Here is a 19,730-nt window from a genome sequence, read left to right on the forward strand (position 1 = left end):
CTGGAGGGCGCTTAACGATTTGTCATACACACGGTTCGATTTTTCTGCACAGTCGGACTGCACAGTTTTATCGCAACGATTTTAAGTATAAGTTTTTTCATGTCGAAAACACGGCGAAAATCATGTACCTACCAGTATTTGAACTTACCTACTTATTTAGGACGTTGTTGTGATGTGAAAATGTGATTCCTAGTTTTGTAAGTTTAAAGAAAACTGCTGTTTGCCGCAGGTTTGCAGCCATGCTTTGCAGTGGGTAAGTCTTTTGCTGCTCAGCATTTTCAACAGTAGGTTATTTTTTTACCGGTTCCGAGTTCGATCGTAAGATCAGGCAAATCGTAATGTTCCTGTGTAATGTTTTGACGATAGACACATAAAACCAATATATAGGCAGGATAGGTTCGTTAGGTTGCTTCAAATGCCCGAAGGGCAAACTGCCCAGAAATAGTCTGCCTGATCTTACGATCGGCCGCCGACGTTGCGATCATTCTATTGGTGGCAAGTGGCAACCGCCAACCGTCTGAACCGCCATACATGTTTTTCTCATAGAATAGGAGACGGTGACTTTAAAGTCGTATCCAGACGAGACAATTTTTCGCCAATCTGATGAAATTCTCTGATCGAACAGGGCCGTGCGGACGCAAATACCAATTTGATTCCCCGATCACATCAACAGGTGCGGAAACAAAAATGCCAGTTTTCATAGTAGAATGCAAATTGGTGATTTAATTTGTGTACGTGTGAACGCTAGATGAGATTGGCCAATTATTTTCCTGAACAAATCGACTGATTTCGTCACTCCCGTCTGGATACCCCTTAACTGCTGCGAAACGCACGCTCCGAGTGTGTCTGTATAGGTACTTTCGACGTTGACGCCGACTGTTATGTTTCTTCTTCTTTCTTCTTCACATGCACGGTCGGAGCAATGCACATACACGCTCGGAGCGAGAGCGTGCGTTCCGTTCAGTGGCTCTTCTGTGGCTGGTACGGGCAAAGAGAATGTAATGGTATTTACAAGAATGGTAAGCATAAGAAAATATGTGACGTTCCACGGAAAAAGGTCTCTTATGGCGGCTGGCACTTACGTCGCATAGCGCCGCAATAATATTGGAGCGACGTTAATGGCTCCTCTACACGATGGGCCAACTCCGGCCACTCCAAGGGACGCATTTATGCGTTAGAGGGAGGAATATTCAGCTTTGAATATTGCTATCTCATTCTACCGCATGGCTGCGTCTCTTGGAGTGGCTGGCGTTGGCCCATCGTGTAGAGGAGCCATAATAATAGCGTAAGCGCCAACCGCCATAAGGTACCTTTACCCCTGGGACGTCACATATTTCAGCACTTTTGCTAATAATAATATTGCAATGTAAATCTGGTTTTATCGGCACGGGACTACCGGACGGGCCTAAATGGAATAGACCCTCTTTTCGCCTGTTGCTTGCTATCTCTATATTGCGCGCATAGCGCTTTAGAAGAAATATTCAGTGAATAAAAGGGAATAATATTATTTAAGTAGGTAAGTATATTCTTAAGTACTACTATTTATTACTTTTTCTATGTATAAGTATATATGTACAATAATAGTCTAAAAAATAGGGAGTTGGAATAAAACGAAGGCAAATTTTATATAAAGCATATTTTATTTTATATTTTAATATAAAGTATATGTATGTACTATATCGTTCTTAATAAAAACTTATAATATGTATAATTACGATAATTTTGTATAATATATAGTTTGTACATCTTTGGTCACATTCAAATCAGCTATCATAAAAGAAGTTTAATCGGTGTAATTTTGCGACGTAAATTACCTTCATAGGTACCTATCAAGCTTTATAAACAGGAGGTCCCTTTAGCACATTACGATATACATATAGTTCTTTTCATTATCTTATTTTATTAGGTTCTTTTATCTAAAGAACAACGCACATTTAGTCGTATATTCTTTTATTAAAACTATACTTATGGATATTATTAATAAAATGACACAGCCACTTTCACTAACTAGTTCTGATAATTTCTCTAACACTCTGGGTTACTCCAGTGAACAACACGAAGCACCCAAATATGATAAGAATGACATCCTTCACTAGTATCCAGTAATATTTGCCTAGCCCTCGCTCCCAGTGGAAGATGAGGTCTATGATAGATGGGACGATGAGGCCAAGGAAGGAATAGAAGAATGCTCCTTCTAATCCGATTACTTGATCTAGGCGAGGCAGCGTTGCCGCCGCTATCACTGAAAGGACAAAATAACCAATTAGAAAAATAAAAAATCCGCATAGCCAGGTGTAGAGGGCCTGCTGCCGCGAGCCACGTTCGACGTGTTACCTCTCTGTCGCACTTGTAAATTCGTACGTAAGTGTGACAGGGAGGCAACAGATCGAACGTGGTTCGCGGTAGGCCTTTAGGTACAGCTTACAATCTTAAAATCCGAACCACACCAGCAGTGTGTGACGTACCTAGAGGTACCTACGCGCATGTGGCGTATTAGCTATGCTAACTAAGCCAACAAGAGCCCGTGGCTAACTCATGAAAAGGAGGCCTATGCACACGGCCTCTCGATCAAATTAGGGGCCGTTTCGGGTCAATGTCATGATATTTTGCCCAATTTGCCACCCTAGAAACGGCTTTCAGGTCCGTCCACGACTTGCCACGCGGTTGCGAAAAGCAGCGGCCATAGGTGGGAACGAATGTTCTTGTTTCTCGCTTTCACGTTGATTCCAACTTGTAAGGTAAGGCCTGAGTGGACGCTCGGAGCGGAGCGTTCGGCGGGGCGTGCAGCGTGGCGTCTGGCTTACAAGTGATTTGAGCAGCGTGCACTAAGGCCGCTCCTATGCGTTTGCAATTATTTAACATGCACGCCGCACGCCCCGCCCCGCTGCACGCCCAACTCGAGCGTTCACTCAGGTCAGGCCTCACACTAAGGCCGCCGCTCATCGCTGCCGCGCGAAGTTGTGGCCGCTCTGTTATAAAAAAAAGCTTTAAAACTACTAATTAATTATATACATATAATGTTTATAATCTTACCAGTAAGGGTAGCAAACACTGCTCGCATGACGCTTTGTCCCAGGTTATGGTGTTTTTGCCCCAAGTATCCTTTAGTGTTGCGCCACACGATTTCCATGGGGACGTAGAATTGAAGAGTATAGGTGAAGAAGATGGCCACCACAATAAAACTCTTTGCCATCAATGCTGGGCTGAAAAATAATTACACTTTAAATCGAGTGTCTCGTCATTTTTCCAAAACCTACATGTGCCTTTACATTTTATTGATAATAATGATAATTGATAATGGAAATGATTCCTAGCAAAAGATGGTATTTCCTAAATTGTCGCTTACATGTGTAGTCGCCATATATCTGAACTGTTCACAAATATCTGAACGAAGCCTCTATATTATCAAGACGTTAAACTGCATGTTCAGATATTTTATTGCCTCTTGGCCGCTTCGATCTATTTCATGGCCACTGTACATAGTAATAATGACCGGGCCAATGTTTGGTTTATGTATATATTGTTTAGGTATGTAAACTATGCTAATAACAATATACTATGTATAATTATGTGCGTGAGCAATGATTAAATTTTTTAAGGCAAGTTCATCGACATTTTTATTGACGTCGTTGATCATGATCACGTCATATCAGTTGCTTTAAACGATTTTGGTTAAAATAAAGTATTTGTACTCGTTGTACATACATATTGAATTAATTCCATTATCTACTAGGTACATACATTTCACTCGTAGGCAGATTTAGCGTGATACTGCCCTCTGAGGCTTCTCCATATTTAACATATCCCAGGAAACCCATAATCATGTATAGGAGCACCACGACCGTCATGGTGATGTTGAGGACCCCTGGGCAACCCAGGAAATGTTGAGGTTTGGCCATGGTGTTCTCAACCGGGAGCACTACGCCGATGCCCTCCATGGCAAAAATCACTGTACTGAAATAAACGCCAAATGAGTTAAGTTTATCATAAATCATGTCTTGTATGTACCTAATGTTAAATGTATAACTATGTTTTTCTGAATAAAATTTTTATTTATTTTTATTTTATTTTGTATAAGTCTGTGATTAAGTAATTTGTGATTTCATAATTTGTCTTAAGGTGACAGTCCATTTCCAACGACAGCTGCACTACTGTTCATTTTACTATGGAAATTGACAATGACAGCGACGCGTCAGTACGTAGTGCAGCTGCGGTTAGAAATGGAATGTTACCATTAGACTAATTTAACAGTAACATATGATGTAGGTACATTTGTAATCGGTTACTTTAAAAGTGCGGTTCTAATTCAATTATCTATTAATAATAAAAATAAACTGGCAAGGAAATACATAGTTACCTACTATCCTACTGCAGGAGTAAGTTTTTTTTATTATTTGTGGTTATAGCGGCTATTGAAACATAAGTTTTAGAAAAATTCAACTGTAGACTTACATTCAAGCTTAGTCATAGAGTTTAGATCGTAACACTGCAACGCCACTATAAAAACGCCTACACATATGAAACAGGCAATATTACTTATGTTTACAATCCAACTGTTTGACGGGCGTTCGGGCAAACCAGCCGACAACGAAACGCTTTGTGTCTCTATCACTCCACCATAGGTACACCATATTAGTGCGACAGTGACAGTTGCGTTTCGATCGCTACGGATCTTTATCCGTATCTAAAATCTCTTTAGATTTTAGACAAGGCAAACGCGAACGCTCGTCACGCTATCGAATGAAATTGGTAAGTATACTCACCGCAATACCAATTGGCGACTGAGGTCATGATGCTATCTCTTTTACCCTTGATAAGACCAACTAAGAGTGAAAGAGATAGCATTATGACCTCATTCGCCAGTTGGTATTGCTGCTACTATAAAGGGTAGAAAGAGCTGAATGAATTTACCCGATAAACAGTGGCAGTTTTCCAATATCTACAGACATAGGACGCTGGCTCAGGTCCGGGAAGTCTGAACAGATGTAGTAAGAGCAAATGAGAAATGTCGCTACAAGTAGAATATTTGCGACACCCGAGAAGGGGGCCAAGTACTTGAGGTTCCTTATTTGGGTAAAGGCCAAAAGTGGTACTAGGAATATCAGGTAATACATGTACACGCTCAAGTTGTTGTCCTCGTAGAAGAAGTCGACTATCTGCAAAAGAAAATAAAATCTGTTACAAAACATTTAAGTAGTAGCAAGGGAATTTGCAAATAACGGCTCTCATGAGAAAGAATTAAAACAAAAGCAAATTTAATATTATTTAGTAACTGAAAAATTACATGAAGAAAAAAAATTCGTAAAACTGGATGACGAAATTATCTGAAAGAAATCGAGGGAACTCTTCAAGGCACATAGTGATTTGTGTATTTTTCTTGGCTTACAACTACGGAACCTGATTTTTTTTATTAATTTAATACCTACATGATTTTATTCGACGAGAAGAAAACCCCTCAACTAGATTTTTTTAATAATATAAAAAAACATGTGAATAAACCAAAAAATGCAAGATTTATTTTTTTGTTTGTTGATTTTTATTTCACACCTCCTACTCGAAACCGAAGTTATGTTACATTATTAGTCTGTTTATTTTTGTTAAGGAATTGACTTTGTCACGGTTCCAATACCTACCTGTTTAACAGAGTCCACCAGTAGGATGACGTATACCGCACAGGCGCCAAGTATGGTAAACGCCATCGCCCAATCTATAAATATCCTGTAACATGAGAGAAACGTCATTTCCTGACAAACTAAATTGCATGTCTAATTTAAAAGCAGACAAATCTCAATCTTTAGATAAGTAGGATGATAAAATTGATAAATTTGCGTATGCAGCACGTCCCTGTCTGCAGGTCGAGCACGTCGTAGGTTAACTCGTATGTGTGCGCGTCACGCGTCTTGATTCATAGATGCAGACAGAGACGTGCAATTTTTGCATGCATACTCATTCGGTATGCACTGGCCTTTAGTGAATATCTTCGAAAAAAATATTAGGTACTCTGAAAGTTGCAGCTAAAGTAATAAGCAGCTGCAGTTGTTAAAGTAACATGAGGGCGCGCCACATTTGCTTATGCAGCTCTCGGTTCCCTGTACAAGAGCCCCAATGTTGGGTAATGAAGCTTATTATTTTCAGGACTAGGTACGTGCTTCCACTATGGGATTGGGTTCACAACTTCAAAGTGAAAGTACACGTGAAAGGTTAAATAGTTTAGGGCCCTCTCTTATTCAAATGCCGTAAATGATGCAAATCTGTATTCTTGGATTTGTATTCGATTTGTTCGCATCGAATGGATTTTTATTTGCACATTGATATCATCGGCAGCACTGCGTGATATCATCATGCATTTTCCGGTTTAAATACTAATTATTTTTTGCATTATGACCTACTGTATTATACGAGCATTATGTTTAGGTATATAAGCTACTGTTTAAAAATATTAAGTGCTATTTCGGTAGTTCAGTTGCTCAGGAAATCAAATAGGACCAATCACAATCAATTGGAGTAACCGGCGAATCACTCTGCCATATCGTGATCTGATTGCCTTACGTTGATGCTCGTTCAATTGCAAAGTAAATATTGAATCATGTATTCTATAGTATTCACTATAATATTTTACTGTTACAGTATGTTAATAGATCTATGTCAAGTGTGCTGAGCAGTCTAGCTTTTAATCCTTACACTTTAGTTATCGGTAACATCATGATGTGTAATTATGTAAATATGTAATCCGAAAAAGGCAACGTTCTTATATTAATTGCCAAGAGAAAGAAAATTATGTTACTTAACTTTCTTATAGCACTTGATTTCACATTCCTGATAGTGATTGGAAATATTCGATATTTTTTCTAGGTTTTTAGGCAAAGGCTACTTTGGAATGAAATAGTAACTCCCCTTGTGAAAGCTCTGTTAAATTTTGTCGCTTTCTAATAAATGTCAAAAAATGTCAAAATGACGGATAGGGAAAAACGATAATCAACTGTTTGTTAGATTTGACACACGTTTTTAATAACTTTTTTTTTGGATTTTATGGCCTGGTTACGAGAGAGATAAGTAGTTAATTGTTGCCAACTGCCAATGTATTATTTATTTAAGTATGATAAGGTGTATTTTTAGCATCAAAAATGCACAAAATAAATTTGCACAGAATAAAAGATTCTTCGTGTATATGATACTTAGAATATATGTCCACGACGACAGGTTTGAGGACCTGTCTGGCCTGGTGGGCAGTGCCCCTGCAGACTCATAGAAAATCTCTAGGAAACTCTGAAAATTAACTGGTATGATTTTTAGGTATCAAAAAGGTTAAATAAATAAATACAATATATATACAGTGGTACTACTAAACGAAATTAATAACTAACTTAAATCTAAAATAGGCCCCAGAGGCATTGTACCAAGGATGCTGGCGGCATTTCCTCGCTGTATCGCAATGCTGATACGGTGTGTGAGGTAGCCGCCAGCTCTAACATCCGTCTTATAAATAAATTAATTAAAACTGCCTAAAGAGTAGAAATAAGAGTAGACATGTATAAAATATAAAATTCAAAAATAATTTACCTTGACGCCTTAGACAATCTTCTCAAAGGCCTTGGTCCTGTCGCGAAGACCGCTTCCACGGTTTCTGCGTAACCCAGGGATGGCACCTTAGCCACTTTTGAGACGTCTTGTGAAGTTTTGACCTGTGAATACAAACATCTCTATAAATATTTTAATTACAAAACTTTCATGTCATGAGACTCAGACGACGTAGGTACACTGGTACAGTCGCCATCAGATATATCAAAGTGGCCAAGCCACTCATAAATATCTGAACACGCCTCTATTGTCAAAGCGTTAAAGTGCTTGTTCAGATATTTTTTAACACATTGGCTGCTCCGATATATCTGATAGCGACTGTACCTATTAAAAACGTGAGATATAATTTGGGATCTTGAAATTTGAAATATCTATTCTTTAATGTTTATATATTTATACATATAAGTATTTAAACATTGCACACAATACAAAATTGATAATGGCATTATCTAATTGGCAGTCAAACATCGGGCTAAATATTAAATTGTAATAATAGTGTAGTAAGCATTGAATTGGAGGAAGAAATAAGAAGAAATACGGGCGGAGGTTAATTATAGGTACATTCAATAAAAAGCTTATTCCAAAATCCAAGTAGATACAAATAGCAGGTTCTGTTAAACATCGAGTTACGACCTACAAAGCTTAAACTTAGCGAATTATTAATACCTACCTAGTAATTTATGTAACACTCGCATAGCAAGGGTTTTTAAAGTGCGAGCATAAGTTACGAAACTATAGAGGCGTACCTAGTTGAGTTTTTTGATATTAGATATTACCTAAGTATTATAAGTCCTATTTGGTCCGAGTCATGTTACGTTGCATAAAGTTATTGATTGAATGTTGGGGTGAGTTATCATTATATCTTACCAGTAAATATACACAATGTGTACAGATGTAGCCCAGGATGATGGTTCCGAATATTCCGACAAGAGTTCCGGAATTCTTAAAGGCAGCTGGCATGGCTAATATACCGGACCCAAGGGACGACTTGAGCAGATTTGCGAATGACCTTAAATCTCTGAAAACGAAAATTTGTTAATTTTAGTGACAAATCTAATCAGATTTGGAGCTTCTTGCGAAATCTCGCAAGAATTGTATTGATAGTTTAAAAAAAACCTCTTCCCGATCTATTTATGTTTTATTATTTAATAAACCTAACCTAATAACCATTCCGTGGAATTTGGTTGTCGTGTGGACCCCAAGCTTTCCAAGTTAGGCGTGGCAAAAATGCCGGGACAACTATAGGAAAATGACAATAAGAAACACACAGTTTGCTTAATATCTAAACTAAAACCTGACAAAAAAAAAGTAGTGCAGGGTCTCTAGAAGAGTGTTGTGTGCATAATAGTTAGATCGCAATTTGAATGCTGCAGATCATCATGCACTAATGACTTGCGATGTCGCGCGCGACTCTATATCTGAAGCGCGAATAATCTTGACGTTACAAGCCTTTTACCAGCACCGGTGGTCACGGGTAAATTGTGTAGACATTTTTGTATAAAAAGAGATTTTTTATATAAACAATCCCCACAATTCAACGCTTTGGCCTTCTTGTTCTAATGTATTTAATAGCTTGTTTCTTTGTCAAGTTGAATACTGGATCTGAAGAGTGGTGAAGAAAAACTATTTGACGATGAACTAGAGGTCTGACAAATTTATTATAGGTAAATTAAACTTAAAACAATACTGCTTGAAATATTAGGCCCCATTTATGCCCAGACTTAACATTGTTAAATCAAAAAGTAACTTAAAATATACTTACGAATTAGGATATTGTAGTTTTCTGTTTTGGAATGGTTCATATTCGTTCTTCTCCGGGTCATTATTATTCTCTTTACATTTGGTGTTGATTGTGTTGATGGATATTGTTGATGGGAATACCCCATTTTCTGTTATAATTGCCCTGAAATCATGAATACCAGTGATTAGTTGGAAGGTGTTAAGGTGTTTTTATGATTATAGGAGGCAAAAGAGCAGACGAATCGCCTGATGGTAAGCGATTACCGTCGCCCGTTAGACACTCGAATTCTCGTAACACCAGAAGGGTGTAGGGGGTAGGGGCTATCAGTGTATTCACGTATTTGTATGCTGTTTTAAAATATGGCCCAAAACTACCGCAAGATTTGAATTTAGGGGGAAGTCCGGTAGTGTATCCGGTCTTCGTCATAGTCTAAACATACTATTAGATGCTTCAAGTCCGCTTCAAGTCAAGTTCCGTTAAATTTGCTTTTCACTTGTTTAATTAGTTTCCCCCACAGCTTTGCCTTTTTCGTTACTTTTTATGTCATTGGCTTATTGCTTAAATAAATTGCAAATTTCACTTCATTTTTTTCTTTTCCATTTTTCCTGCTCCCTCCTTCTTTCTGAGACATCGGAGGTACAAAATACAACCGAATAAAAAACATGTGCCCTGTCCGGCTTACGGGACACTTCGTGTCCAGTACTGAGGGTCAGGAAATCATTAGATTTTTTTATTGTGTTACCTCAACTGTTTTCATTGTCCAAAATACTGTTATAGACTACGAAATGTAAGTGAATAGTCAGTATTTTAAAAATGAACATATCCAGCTGTACACAAAAAATTGGCCAAAACACTCTATCGAATCTTATGCGGCGCAGTGCGTTCCCTACAAAAACACGTGTACGTCCATGGTACGTCTCTCCGCGCCCTTCTCACATACCTACCCTTGAATTGCTCGGGTGTCCGGAGCTAGATGCCGTCCGGCGATACGGGACTTCCCCCTAATAGAAAACACAGTTTTTAGGGTTCCGTAGCCAAAATGGCATAAACAGAACCCTTATAGTTTCGTCATCTGTCTGTCTGTATGTACGTCACAGCTATTTTACTCGAAAATATAAGATATAAAATATTATATCTTTATTAATAAAATTTGCAACGTATGTGTATTTTGGGAGCCGCTACATTGGAATTTAAAATTTATAAAAATATATTTTCATACATGTAAGTTGTAACTAAAAGTAAAAAATAACAACATCAACAGGGGGCACAATATTAGATGATAGGTCTTTAAAAATAACATCAAACCAAGGTATGGACAAAATTGTACACTCGTAGAGTAATAAAAACCCTTTGCTTTCCACGCATTTGGTTTCTATCTATCTACAATATTAGATGATAGGTCTTTAAAAATAACATCAAACCAAGGTATGGACAAAATTGTACACTCGCGGAGTAATAAAAACCCTTTGCTTTCCACGCATTTGGTTTCTATCTATCTACAATATTAGATGATAGGTCTTTAAAAATAACATCAAACCAAGGTATGGACAAAATTGTACACTCGCGGAGTAATAAAAACCCTTTGCTTTCCACGCATTTGGTTTCTCATGGGTTTTTATTACTCTACGAGTGTAAAATTTTGTCCATACCTTGGTTTGATGTTATTTTCTCTTTAATAATTTTGTCCATTCCATAACTTCCTTATTGCATAATGTAAAAGATATTCACGTTTATTTGTTATACAGTAAAGTTATTCTTATCATGAATAGTTTTAGACTTTTTCCAACCATCACGAGCGCAAAGAGTGTGTATTTATATAACCTTGTCAATATTTAATTATAACTTGGCTATCTTAATCCTAACATACTTAACATAGTATAGCTGTGTCATTACTGTCATTAGTTATACTGACTAGGTACTAATAATAATATACCGGGTGTGGTCTGTAATATGAGCAAATAATTAAAACATAGATTGTATTTACTCCTCAAATGGTGACACTTTGTTCTACAACTTTTAAAAATTATGAATTATTTAGACTCCCTATTTTTCATACAAAATAAATATTATTATTCAATGGACGCCATCGCCACGCCATATCATTGTGATTAACGTTGCTTGTCACGCCTTAAACAAAACAAAATTCGCAATACATTGCGTCTTAGAATAAACTTTGAACTGTATTAAAAATCAAACCACAAGTTATGTTTAAAAGTCGCTGAACAAATGTTAGTCAGTATGAGGAGTACAACCTACAGTTTAAATTTTTGCTCATATTACAGGCCACACCCGGTATGAATGCCGGTAGTCGCAAAATGCACCAGTTACATACCTATGAAAATTTATTTTTTTATAAAATATTTTAGGTAGGTAAGTACATAAAAGATACATAATATAATATAATTATGAATATGATAGCGGACAAGCCTTATTATTCATTAATGTTACGCTCTACGCTGTGCGAGACTTCATTACCCAATGGAGGCTTTCAGAACAGTAATGTCGCGAAGCACGAAGAATTTCGTACATTGACCCGCATATTTCTATCTCTATCGCACGCTCGTGTTTACGCCCATTATGATGGCGGTCAATGCCATTGTGCGAGCGGGACGGTTTTTCTGAAATATTTTCCTCATTGCACCCACGCTCCAGACGCTGTTTTGCCGTATGGTTGATTAGTAGAGAATGCCATAAGGCATTACGTCCGCCATTTGTATTTATTTTTATTTTTGAAGAAAGTTTCGTGACGTCACGATTAAGTTAAAGCAGTCTTGAAGTATGGACAATAAAATAAATCTATTTTGACGGTGGAATATTGCGAAAGATATCATACGTATGTAGTTTTAAGTGTAGACACAGTACCATTATATTTTCATATAGGAGGTTTAAAAATTTTTGGAACTTCGAAGTCTTTTATTTCTTTATCAGTTGCCGTTTTTATTCCAATTCCGTTACGCTCTTATGACACGGACAGATAGCATATTACGTACTGTTCATGACTGTGAACACGTGAAAAGTTACAAAACTTGCACAATGTTGGCGCCGCTTCAGCAGACAGTGCCTAGCCAACGTGCAGATCATTACCGCTCCGTGGCGTACCGTAGCCATCTCTCTCTATCACTCGTCCTTACAAGTGCGACGGACCGACGGAGACAGTTCCATTTCTTTGGCGATTTGCATGTTGGCGACGCGGCCAGCCAGACTACCGCCTACGCGGGCTGTGAATAGTCTTCGTTTCGTGCGATAGGTATGTGGGACATTATAATTATAAACCATAATATAGAGGTTACTATACGAGCACATAATAGTACTTACATTACGATACAAGTGCGAAAAGTAGGAAATTCGCAGTGAGTGACGATAAATGAAAAATTTAAAACACGACCGAAGGGAGTGTTTTAAATCGGCACGTTTTGCGAATTACTTTTTCGCACGTGTATTGCAGGTTTAAAACGTTTTACAGTAGGTAGGTACATAAATATGGCTGGTGACGGTAACATAAATAGGGCGGTAAATTAGCACCATATGTACTGGAAAAAATGTAAACAACTAGTGTTACTATTAGTACGAAAAATAACTATTTTATAGAATGAAATAGGTAATTAATGTATGACAGAGATAAATATGAGTGCACGCACGAGTCCAAAAAATTAGTGAAATCAATTCGATGTGACATAATATATTTATGCACTAATTTACCTTTGGACCCGGCATGGCTCAGAACGGGTTTTAGATACATATAGAAAAAAAAAATATTTACTACGTGCAAATTATATATAAATAACTTGCGTGGGATTTTTTATGCGCCTGAAGATGTATTTACTTTACGAAAAACAACGGAAACTTATTTTATAAGGCATAACATACGAAGGAGAATAGTGCATAACAATTCTATAATAGAATCTGTTTGTGCACATCTGTGGACGTAAACATTTTTACGTCATGTTCACAAGAATAACATAACAACAATCATAGAATTGTTGTAACAAAGTCGATAACCAACCGGTATCGAACTATATGGCTTCTATTACATTGCGAAAAAAGCTCCTAAAGTAAATGTACTTACAAGGAAACATGCCCAACTGTCCGAGCCACGTAACAGAATACGTGTCCATTACTTTTTCATGTTATCCCAATATAGTATAATCAAACCAGTAACTAACTAGCAATTAGCTTGAACAATTCTCTCTAAAAAAGTTGGAGGGTTTGGTCACTTTTCAGTACTTAGGAGGACAATTTCTCCCAATAGCCTGAGTTTGAGCAGTACAGCTAAATTCGTGTCTATTATTTTACGCTACTTTATAACATACAACATATAAAAATCGGAGCCGGATAGTTAGGTATGTTTCCTTGTTAGATCAAAAAAAAAAATTATACATCTGAATTTAATTCAAGGAAAGTAGATATTTAAAAAAATCCTTTTAGTTTAGTTATCTTTATTTAGTAGTAACCATGTTCTTCTAAAGAAGCACCCTTCGGGTATCAGAGGGGCTACCGCGAAAACCGAAATTCGCAAATTGCGGGGATTTTTCTCTGTCACTCTAATTACGCCGTCATTGGAGTAAAAGAGAAAGATCCCCGCAATTTGCGAACTTCGATTTTCGCGGTTATAGCCCTGAAACGACCTAACAAATCGATCCTACCTAAAGCAGACCACTGACGAGCCTTCCAAATGGATGCCGTTACAATGGATTCATCCAAATGAACGGCATCCTAATATTAAACATTGTACGTTTTTGACATTCACGGACCGATTTTGGATTGCAGCCACGCAATTTGGACTGTTGGAAGGCTCGTCAGTGGCCACCTTAATACAAAACGATCGGGCGGATTTTCCGATCGACCGTCGACACGTACAGGATGTAAGAAACAGTGAGGATCCGTTTAAGGGCATATTCGGTATCGTGTTCTGATTACGCGCATGCATATTCGAGCCTCTATGGCTATGCAGATAATAAATTTCAATTATGGAGCGTGTCATCGCCAGTTACTTTGAACGAACATAGACAATTTAAAAATTAATGTTGGAATCGGAATCTGTAGCACAAATAAGTCTCAAAATGGATAAAAAAATAGCGCTAAACCGCGAACACTATTATGTACCATAATCACTTTTGCCAGAAAGTGCACGCCTGCCATTTTGTGTTCCAAGTTCCAAACTTTGATTCAAGATTCGAAATCCACTCTTCTGAAAACATTGAACCCGACTACCTATGATGTATTTTCCAGAAGCGTGCATGGTCGCTAATGCAATGTACCACAATCCACAACGGAGAGTGCCGGTAACCCCGGGGGCCACGGAACGCACGCTTGATGCTCACGCCGATTGCCATACAATCGTTTTATTCAATGTATGGTGATCTATGTTCGCGTCGAGCGTGCACGCTTGGAGCCTGCATTTTGTGGCCGAGATGTACCTAAAGTTAAACGCTGATACCGCTCTCGACGATGGTTTTTGGGACTACGGACTCGAATTTGCACTGACATCAAACCGATATTGGAATGATATTGGAAATCATATTTAGGTATTGGTTATTCGTAGTTGTCGCGCGTTCATTTCGCTCAGACTTGTTGGCTATAGTGCGAGTGAGACGGTCGCGCGGAACACTACAGATCATATCTGTAGTCCAATATAATTCTAATACCGGTTTGATGTTGGTGCACGTTCGAATTGGCCTGAATTTGTTAATGCACATGCAATAGAAAACAGTGAAAACAACGTTATGTATGGGTACTGTTTTTAGTAAACAATTGCATGTAGTCGATCTTAGTTATGTGAGCATTTTACAGTTCAGGAACGTCGCAACATTAATAAGTCTTTAGTATCTATAAATAACTACATATTCCTGAAATGCGAGCTAGGTATCGCCATCGTTAACATTCAATATTCGTCAGATTCTAGCGAAATCGTGTAAAGGTTTCTATATTCCGTTCTGATTTTATATTCCACCGTGATAAGGTAAAGCCTATATTGAATAACACTGCCTGTTTAATTATAACCTATGCTAAATATTCCAAATGGGTTTTAACATAAATTCATAAGAATGTTATAATGGTTTATTGGTAAAATATCACTATTTACTCACGTGGAACTGAATGCTTTCATATCATAGCTGTTTGACATCGCTGGATCACAACACTGTTTCTGTATTAAACATGAATTAAACACTAAATTGGTTGTTTTAGTTTGTGGTGCTTCAGCGCATGCGGCATGTTTGGCGCGCAACGGATTGTCAAATGATCGCGTGCACGACACTAAAGAAATCTTGATCACCTTAAGCCCACTTTTTGGCACGTGTTTAGCGACGTATGTAATTCATGTTGATACAATGTGTTCAGCCCGACTTAAGTACTAAATTTGCGAGTGTTACTAAAGGGATCGGAACGGGGATTTGGCACATATTTGAATTTGTTTTAAAAATAAGTGCTCCGTCAACAAAGCTTTGTACGGTATACTAAAAACAGAAATCTTTAGGAATTTATAAAGCTACAAGTTCGATTACTTATATGCTAAAATCGATATTAAATACTTATGTACCTACAAGTGCAGAGAAACTTAACCAAATTTAATAAAATTTCCAAAGTTCACTCTCTATTATTATTATTCTCTTTATTATAATTATTATCGCCTTTGCACTGTGTGAAATATTCTTTTATAAATATTGCAGGAGATTAAATCCTTTTACGAGTAGGTAAGATTAAAAATAATTATGCTAGAGCAGAAACCAAAAATGTACCCAGACATTTGATAAGAAACTTGGTTTCAGCATTATATAGATACCTATGTAAAAATAAACTCTTACACAGTGGTGTGTTCGTTTTATAAGTAGACTGGTGCAGCTGCAGAGTGCGTTGGCTCAGCATTGGTAGTGACATTTGGTATAACGCAGTTCAGGGTCTCGCAGAAGATAGGGCGTGAACCTATGCCGCAAAGGTGTGCAATAGCAGTCAATAAGAAAATGAAAATGAGGGGAAAACTATTAACTTTAGATCAATTATTTAAAAGAAATATATTATTATCAAAATAGACTGTGTGATATCGTAAAACAAAATAGAATAATCATGAAATCGGCTTTTTTATTACCACTCTATGAAGTTCTTAAAAAATGTTAAATCTTATAAAAAAACATTCATTTCTATATAAATTGTAATTTAGTATCTAGCCTATTATTTCCAAGCTAAGCTTTACATCTAAAAAATATGACACCCAGAATAAATTAACTTATTTTTTTTAATTTATATTTTTGTGATTTTTCCTTGTAGGTATACTTGTAGTAAGACCAGTCACCAGGAAAGTACCTTATAAGTTTAGATTCTCCTGAGAGTATGAAAATATACGTTTTTTGTGGCATATACGGCCGTATCTTCTTTTTACGTTAACTTAGAAGTTTGATTTTTTTACAGCTTCAAGGGACTGTAGACCTGAGTATATTGTTTTAATTTAATATCGATATCCTCACGCGTTCCCGAGATAAAGGGTCTTGACAGAGAGACAGACGGATGGACGGACAATAAAGTGATATAGGATCACTTTCGAAGTTCGGTTCTGGGTTCGGTTTTTGCGTTTGGAGGTACGGAACCCTAAAAAAGAGCCAATATACTTAATTGATCTAAAGTTATAGTTTTCTTCTTCTTTTTCATTTTCTTACAGACTTCACCCATCTTATAAAATAAAATTAATCTACTAACTACTGTAATGACGGATTGTGTGTAATTTTACGTACTTAGGTATAAGTGTAGACTAAATAATGTCATTCACTTACAATGTTCGGTAAATACGCTCAATGAATTCTGTCATCCATTTTTTTAGCCCTTCATCCTTTTCATCCATGGCCATGGAGGCATGGAGTACCATTAAAACAGTTACATTATTTTGCACTAAGAAGTTGATTGCAGTCTGACTGCTGTCGTTCCACTAAACTATCTGTGCTATATTATTTCATGCATTTGAAATTTATTACAATGTATTTCATGTGATTACTAAATCATCTGACGTGAAATGCGCATTTGGCTACCTTCCTATGAGATTTGGCTAATCAAGTAGGGGTGTTCGCAAACTTATTATTTATTATTGTGGAATAGGGGAAGGGCAACGAAACAACTTCAAAAAGAGAAATAATTTACCAGTCATATTGATCGTTAATTAGTTTATTGTAAAATATTTTGTTGATATAAAGATATTCAGCATTCAGCGAATAAGAGTTTGCAAGATAAATAAATAAGAATAAATAATTTCTAGATCTGTTCTCAGTTACCTGCTAATTATTTAGAGATAAGTTTATGCCGGATCCTGGTGAATATATTGTCAATTTAAGTGGTCTTCACTCATCATCTAAAAATCATCAAATAGACATAAATACTCATCATCGAGATTTCTGCTTTCACTTAAGTTTGACTGGTAGCTAAAGCCAGCATTAAGTCCGCCACCAACACCCGCCAGATACAAAATCAGTGTTTTTATATTAACTGTGCTTGACTTCGCTCTCCAGTAAATAACGAAGGATCTCTAAAACTCCTCGTCTGTCTAATGGAAGTCGCGACAGATTGATTCAGTTTGCCATTGAACTTTGAAAATTAACCTACTACGCGTTACACGTTGCTCGCGAAGTCCACGCGCTACGGAGCACGTGAAAGTTGGTTTGTCAATTGAATAAATGCTAATATAAACTAGAAGGCACAAGTATGGTGCAAACCGTAAATACATATGATATTATTCTACTGGAGCCAAGAAAGATTGGCTGCATGTCAACGGGACCGTCCGATTACTCACGTCTAAAAATAAAAAAAGAATGTTTATTCACATTAGGAATCACTTTTACACTACCTACCAGTGGTAGCGCGTCAAACATATCCATAGGCAAGCCGGGGCTAATTTGGCTTACATATTTTTTTAACAACTATAATGCTCTAACGTCCAAAAACAGGCAAGCCGGTGGGAATCGGCTTTAATGGACGCGCCGCCACTGCTACCTACCTTAATAAATCACATTAAATTATCTTACAGATAATTTTTTTTATTTTCCTTCTGAAATAAGTGGTAAAAATTCTCAAAAGAATCTACGACGTGTATACAATAGTTACTACTAGGTACCTATCCCTCTTGTTAATTACAAGTAGCCAAAGTGAATAACCAATGTTTTAGTTATGCGCAAACATATTCAGTGAACCGAAATAACTAAGAATTTATTTGTGGATTGGCATTGGCACTCCGTAAACTATAGTTCTTAAAATATTTTACCGATTATTTGCAACAAACACGTACGTTACTTAATGACCGGGATGATGATAGATTTTGAATCCATGCCAACGAAAACAGTAATTTGCAGTCTTTCCCCTTAAATTTCATCATGCTCGTAACTAGTACCGTCAGCATCGATTAGAAAGCGAGGGCTAAAGTTTCCAAATATTGTTTGTAACCTTAGGATGTGTATAATAGGGATAAGGGTGTGTGATAAGGATGTGTCATAGAAAAGTCTGTTTACTAGGTGTCTGTTTACTGCGCATTTATTTGCGGCCAAATAAATGCGCAGTAAACAGACACCTAGTAACCATCACCCTCCGCCACTGTTCAGCATTTTAGGGTCCATTGGTTGTTCAATACTTATGCTATGGAGATTCCAATTTAGCTAGAACCCTAAATGGCTTTACAATCACAGAGCGTGACTGTACAAATCAATCATTCAGGTCATCTATGCAAACTTTTGATTCAATGCTTCGTCATGCTTTGCATGCATGCTATCCATGCATGCTTTGTTTTTTTGTGTAGCTTTTTTTGCCAGAATTACGCGCTATTCACGCTTAGTTTAGTTAGACGAAAATAAATTAACTGTATACTTGGCAGATGACGGTTACTCTACTCACCGATATTGCCTTCAACAAAACCGTATAGATGTAAATCTATCTGTCCCTGACCGCGTATCAGGGACAGATAGATTTCCATGGCCAATAGCATCTTGGGCGAAAACGGTGGTTAAGGGCGATGTATAATGGACGTCAGCTGCCGCTCTGTTGGTGGGTAGAGGAAAGGTTAAAAAAAATGTTTGCCATCGCATCCAGCGGAGTGGCAGCTGACGTCCATGAGGGTTCATTATTCCAAAATAACTTACTGTATATGTATAGGTATATGTATAGGCGCCGTGAAGATGCGCGTGTGTATGTTTAGGTACTATATAGAAAGGAGTGGGATCAAAAACCTACATGATAGCTGACGAAAACTACCTTTATGTACAATTCATTTTATTTGAATCTCTCAAACAATCAATAAATAAATTACTTATATAAATGAAGTCTAATGAAGTGTAAACATAGGTCTTGGAAGTTGGAAACACATCAATCACACAAAGATGACCCTCTCGGGTAGCGATGCTCACTATAAAAAATTAAATGACCATGTTTTTTACAAAGGAGACTC

The 19,730-nt window shown here is 37.3% G+C and overlaps 1 protein-coding gene across 1 annotated transcript; it reads right to left on the minus strand.

The window, feature by feature from the left end:
* Positions 1-1,731: 1,731 nt before the first annotated feature.
* LOC134666508 (proton-coupled amino acid transporter-like protein pathetic) lies at positions 1,732-15,569 on the minus strand. Its single transcript, XM_063523690.1, has 9 exons — positions 15,406-15,569; positions 9,341-9,481; positions 8,446-8,596; positions 7,561-7,682; positions 5,634-5,718; positions 4,912-5,156; positions 3,742-3,954; positions 3,034-3,203; positions 1,732-2,242 (listed from the first exon to the last, which is right to left on the minus strand). Exons 1-9 carry the CDS (start codon positions 15,441-15,443, stop codon positions 2,004-2,006), a joined length of 1,404 nt encoding a protein of 467 aa, XP_063379760.1. The 5' UTR covers positions 15,444-15,569; the 3' UTR covers positions 1,732-2,003.
* Positions 15,570-19,730: the final 4,161 nt, after the last annotated feature.

The sequence above is a fragment of the Cydia fagiglandana genome, chromosome 8 (assembly GCF_963556715.1).
Source record: "Cydia fagiglandana chromosome 8, ilCydFagi1.1, whole genome shotgun sequence".
Lineage (NCBI taxonomy): Eukaryota > Metazoa > Arthropoda > Insecta > Lepidoptera > Tortricidae > Cydia > Cydia fagiglandana.

Excerpts from the sequence above, each read along its gene's own strand:
- LOC134666508 (XM_063523690.1), bottom strand. The coding sequence starts at position 15,443 with ATGTCAAACAGCTATGATATGAAAGCATTCAGTTCCAC. Across the intron at positions 9,482-15,405 it reads ATGAAAGCATTCAGTTCCAC|GGCAATTATAACAGAAAATG; the intron begins GTGAGTAAATAG and ends TCATGATTTCAG. Across the intron at positions 8,597-9,340 it reads AAACTACAATATCCTAATTC|AGATTTAAGGTCATTCGCAA; the intron begins GTAAGTATATTT and ends TTTCGTTTTCAG.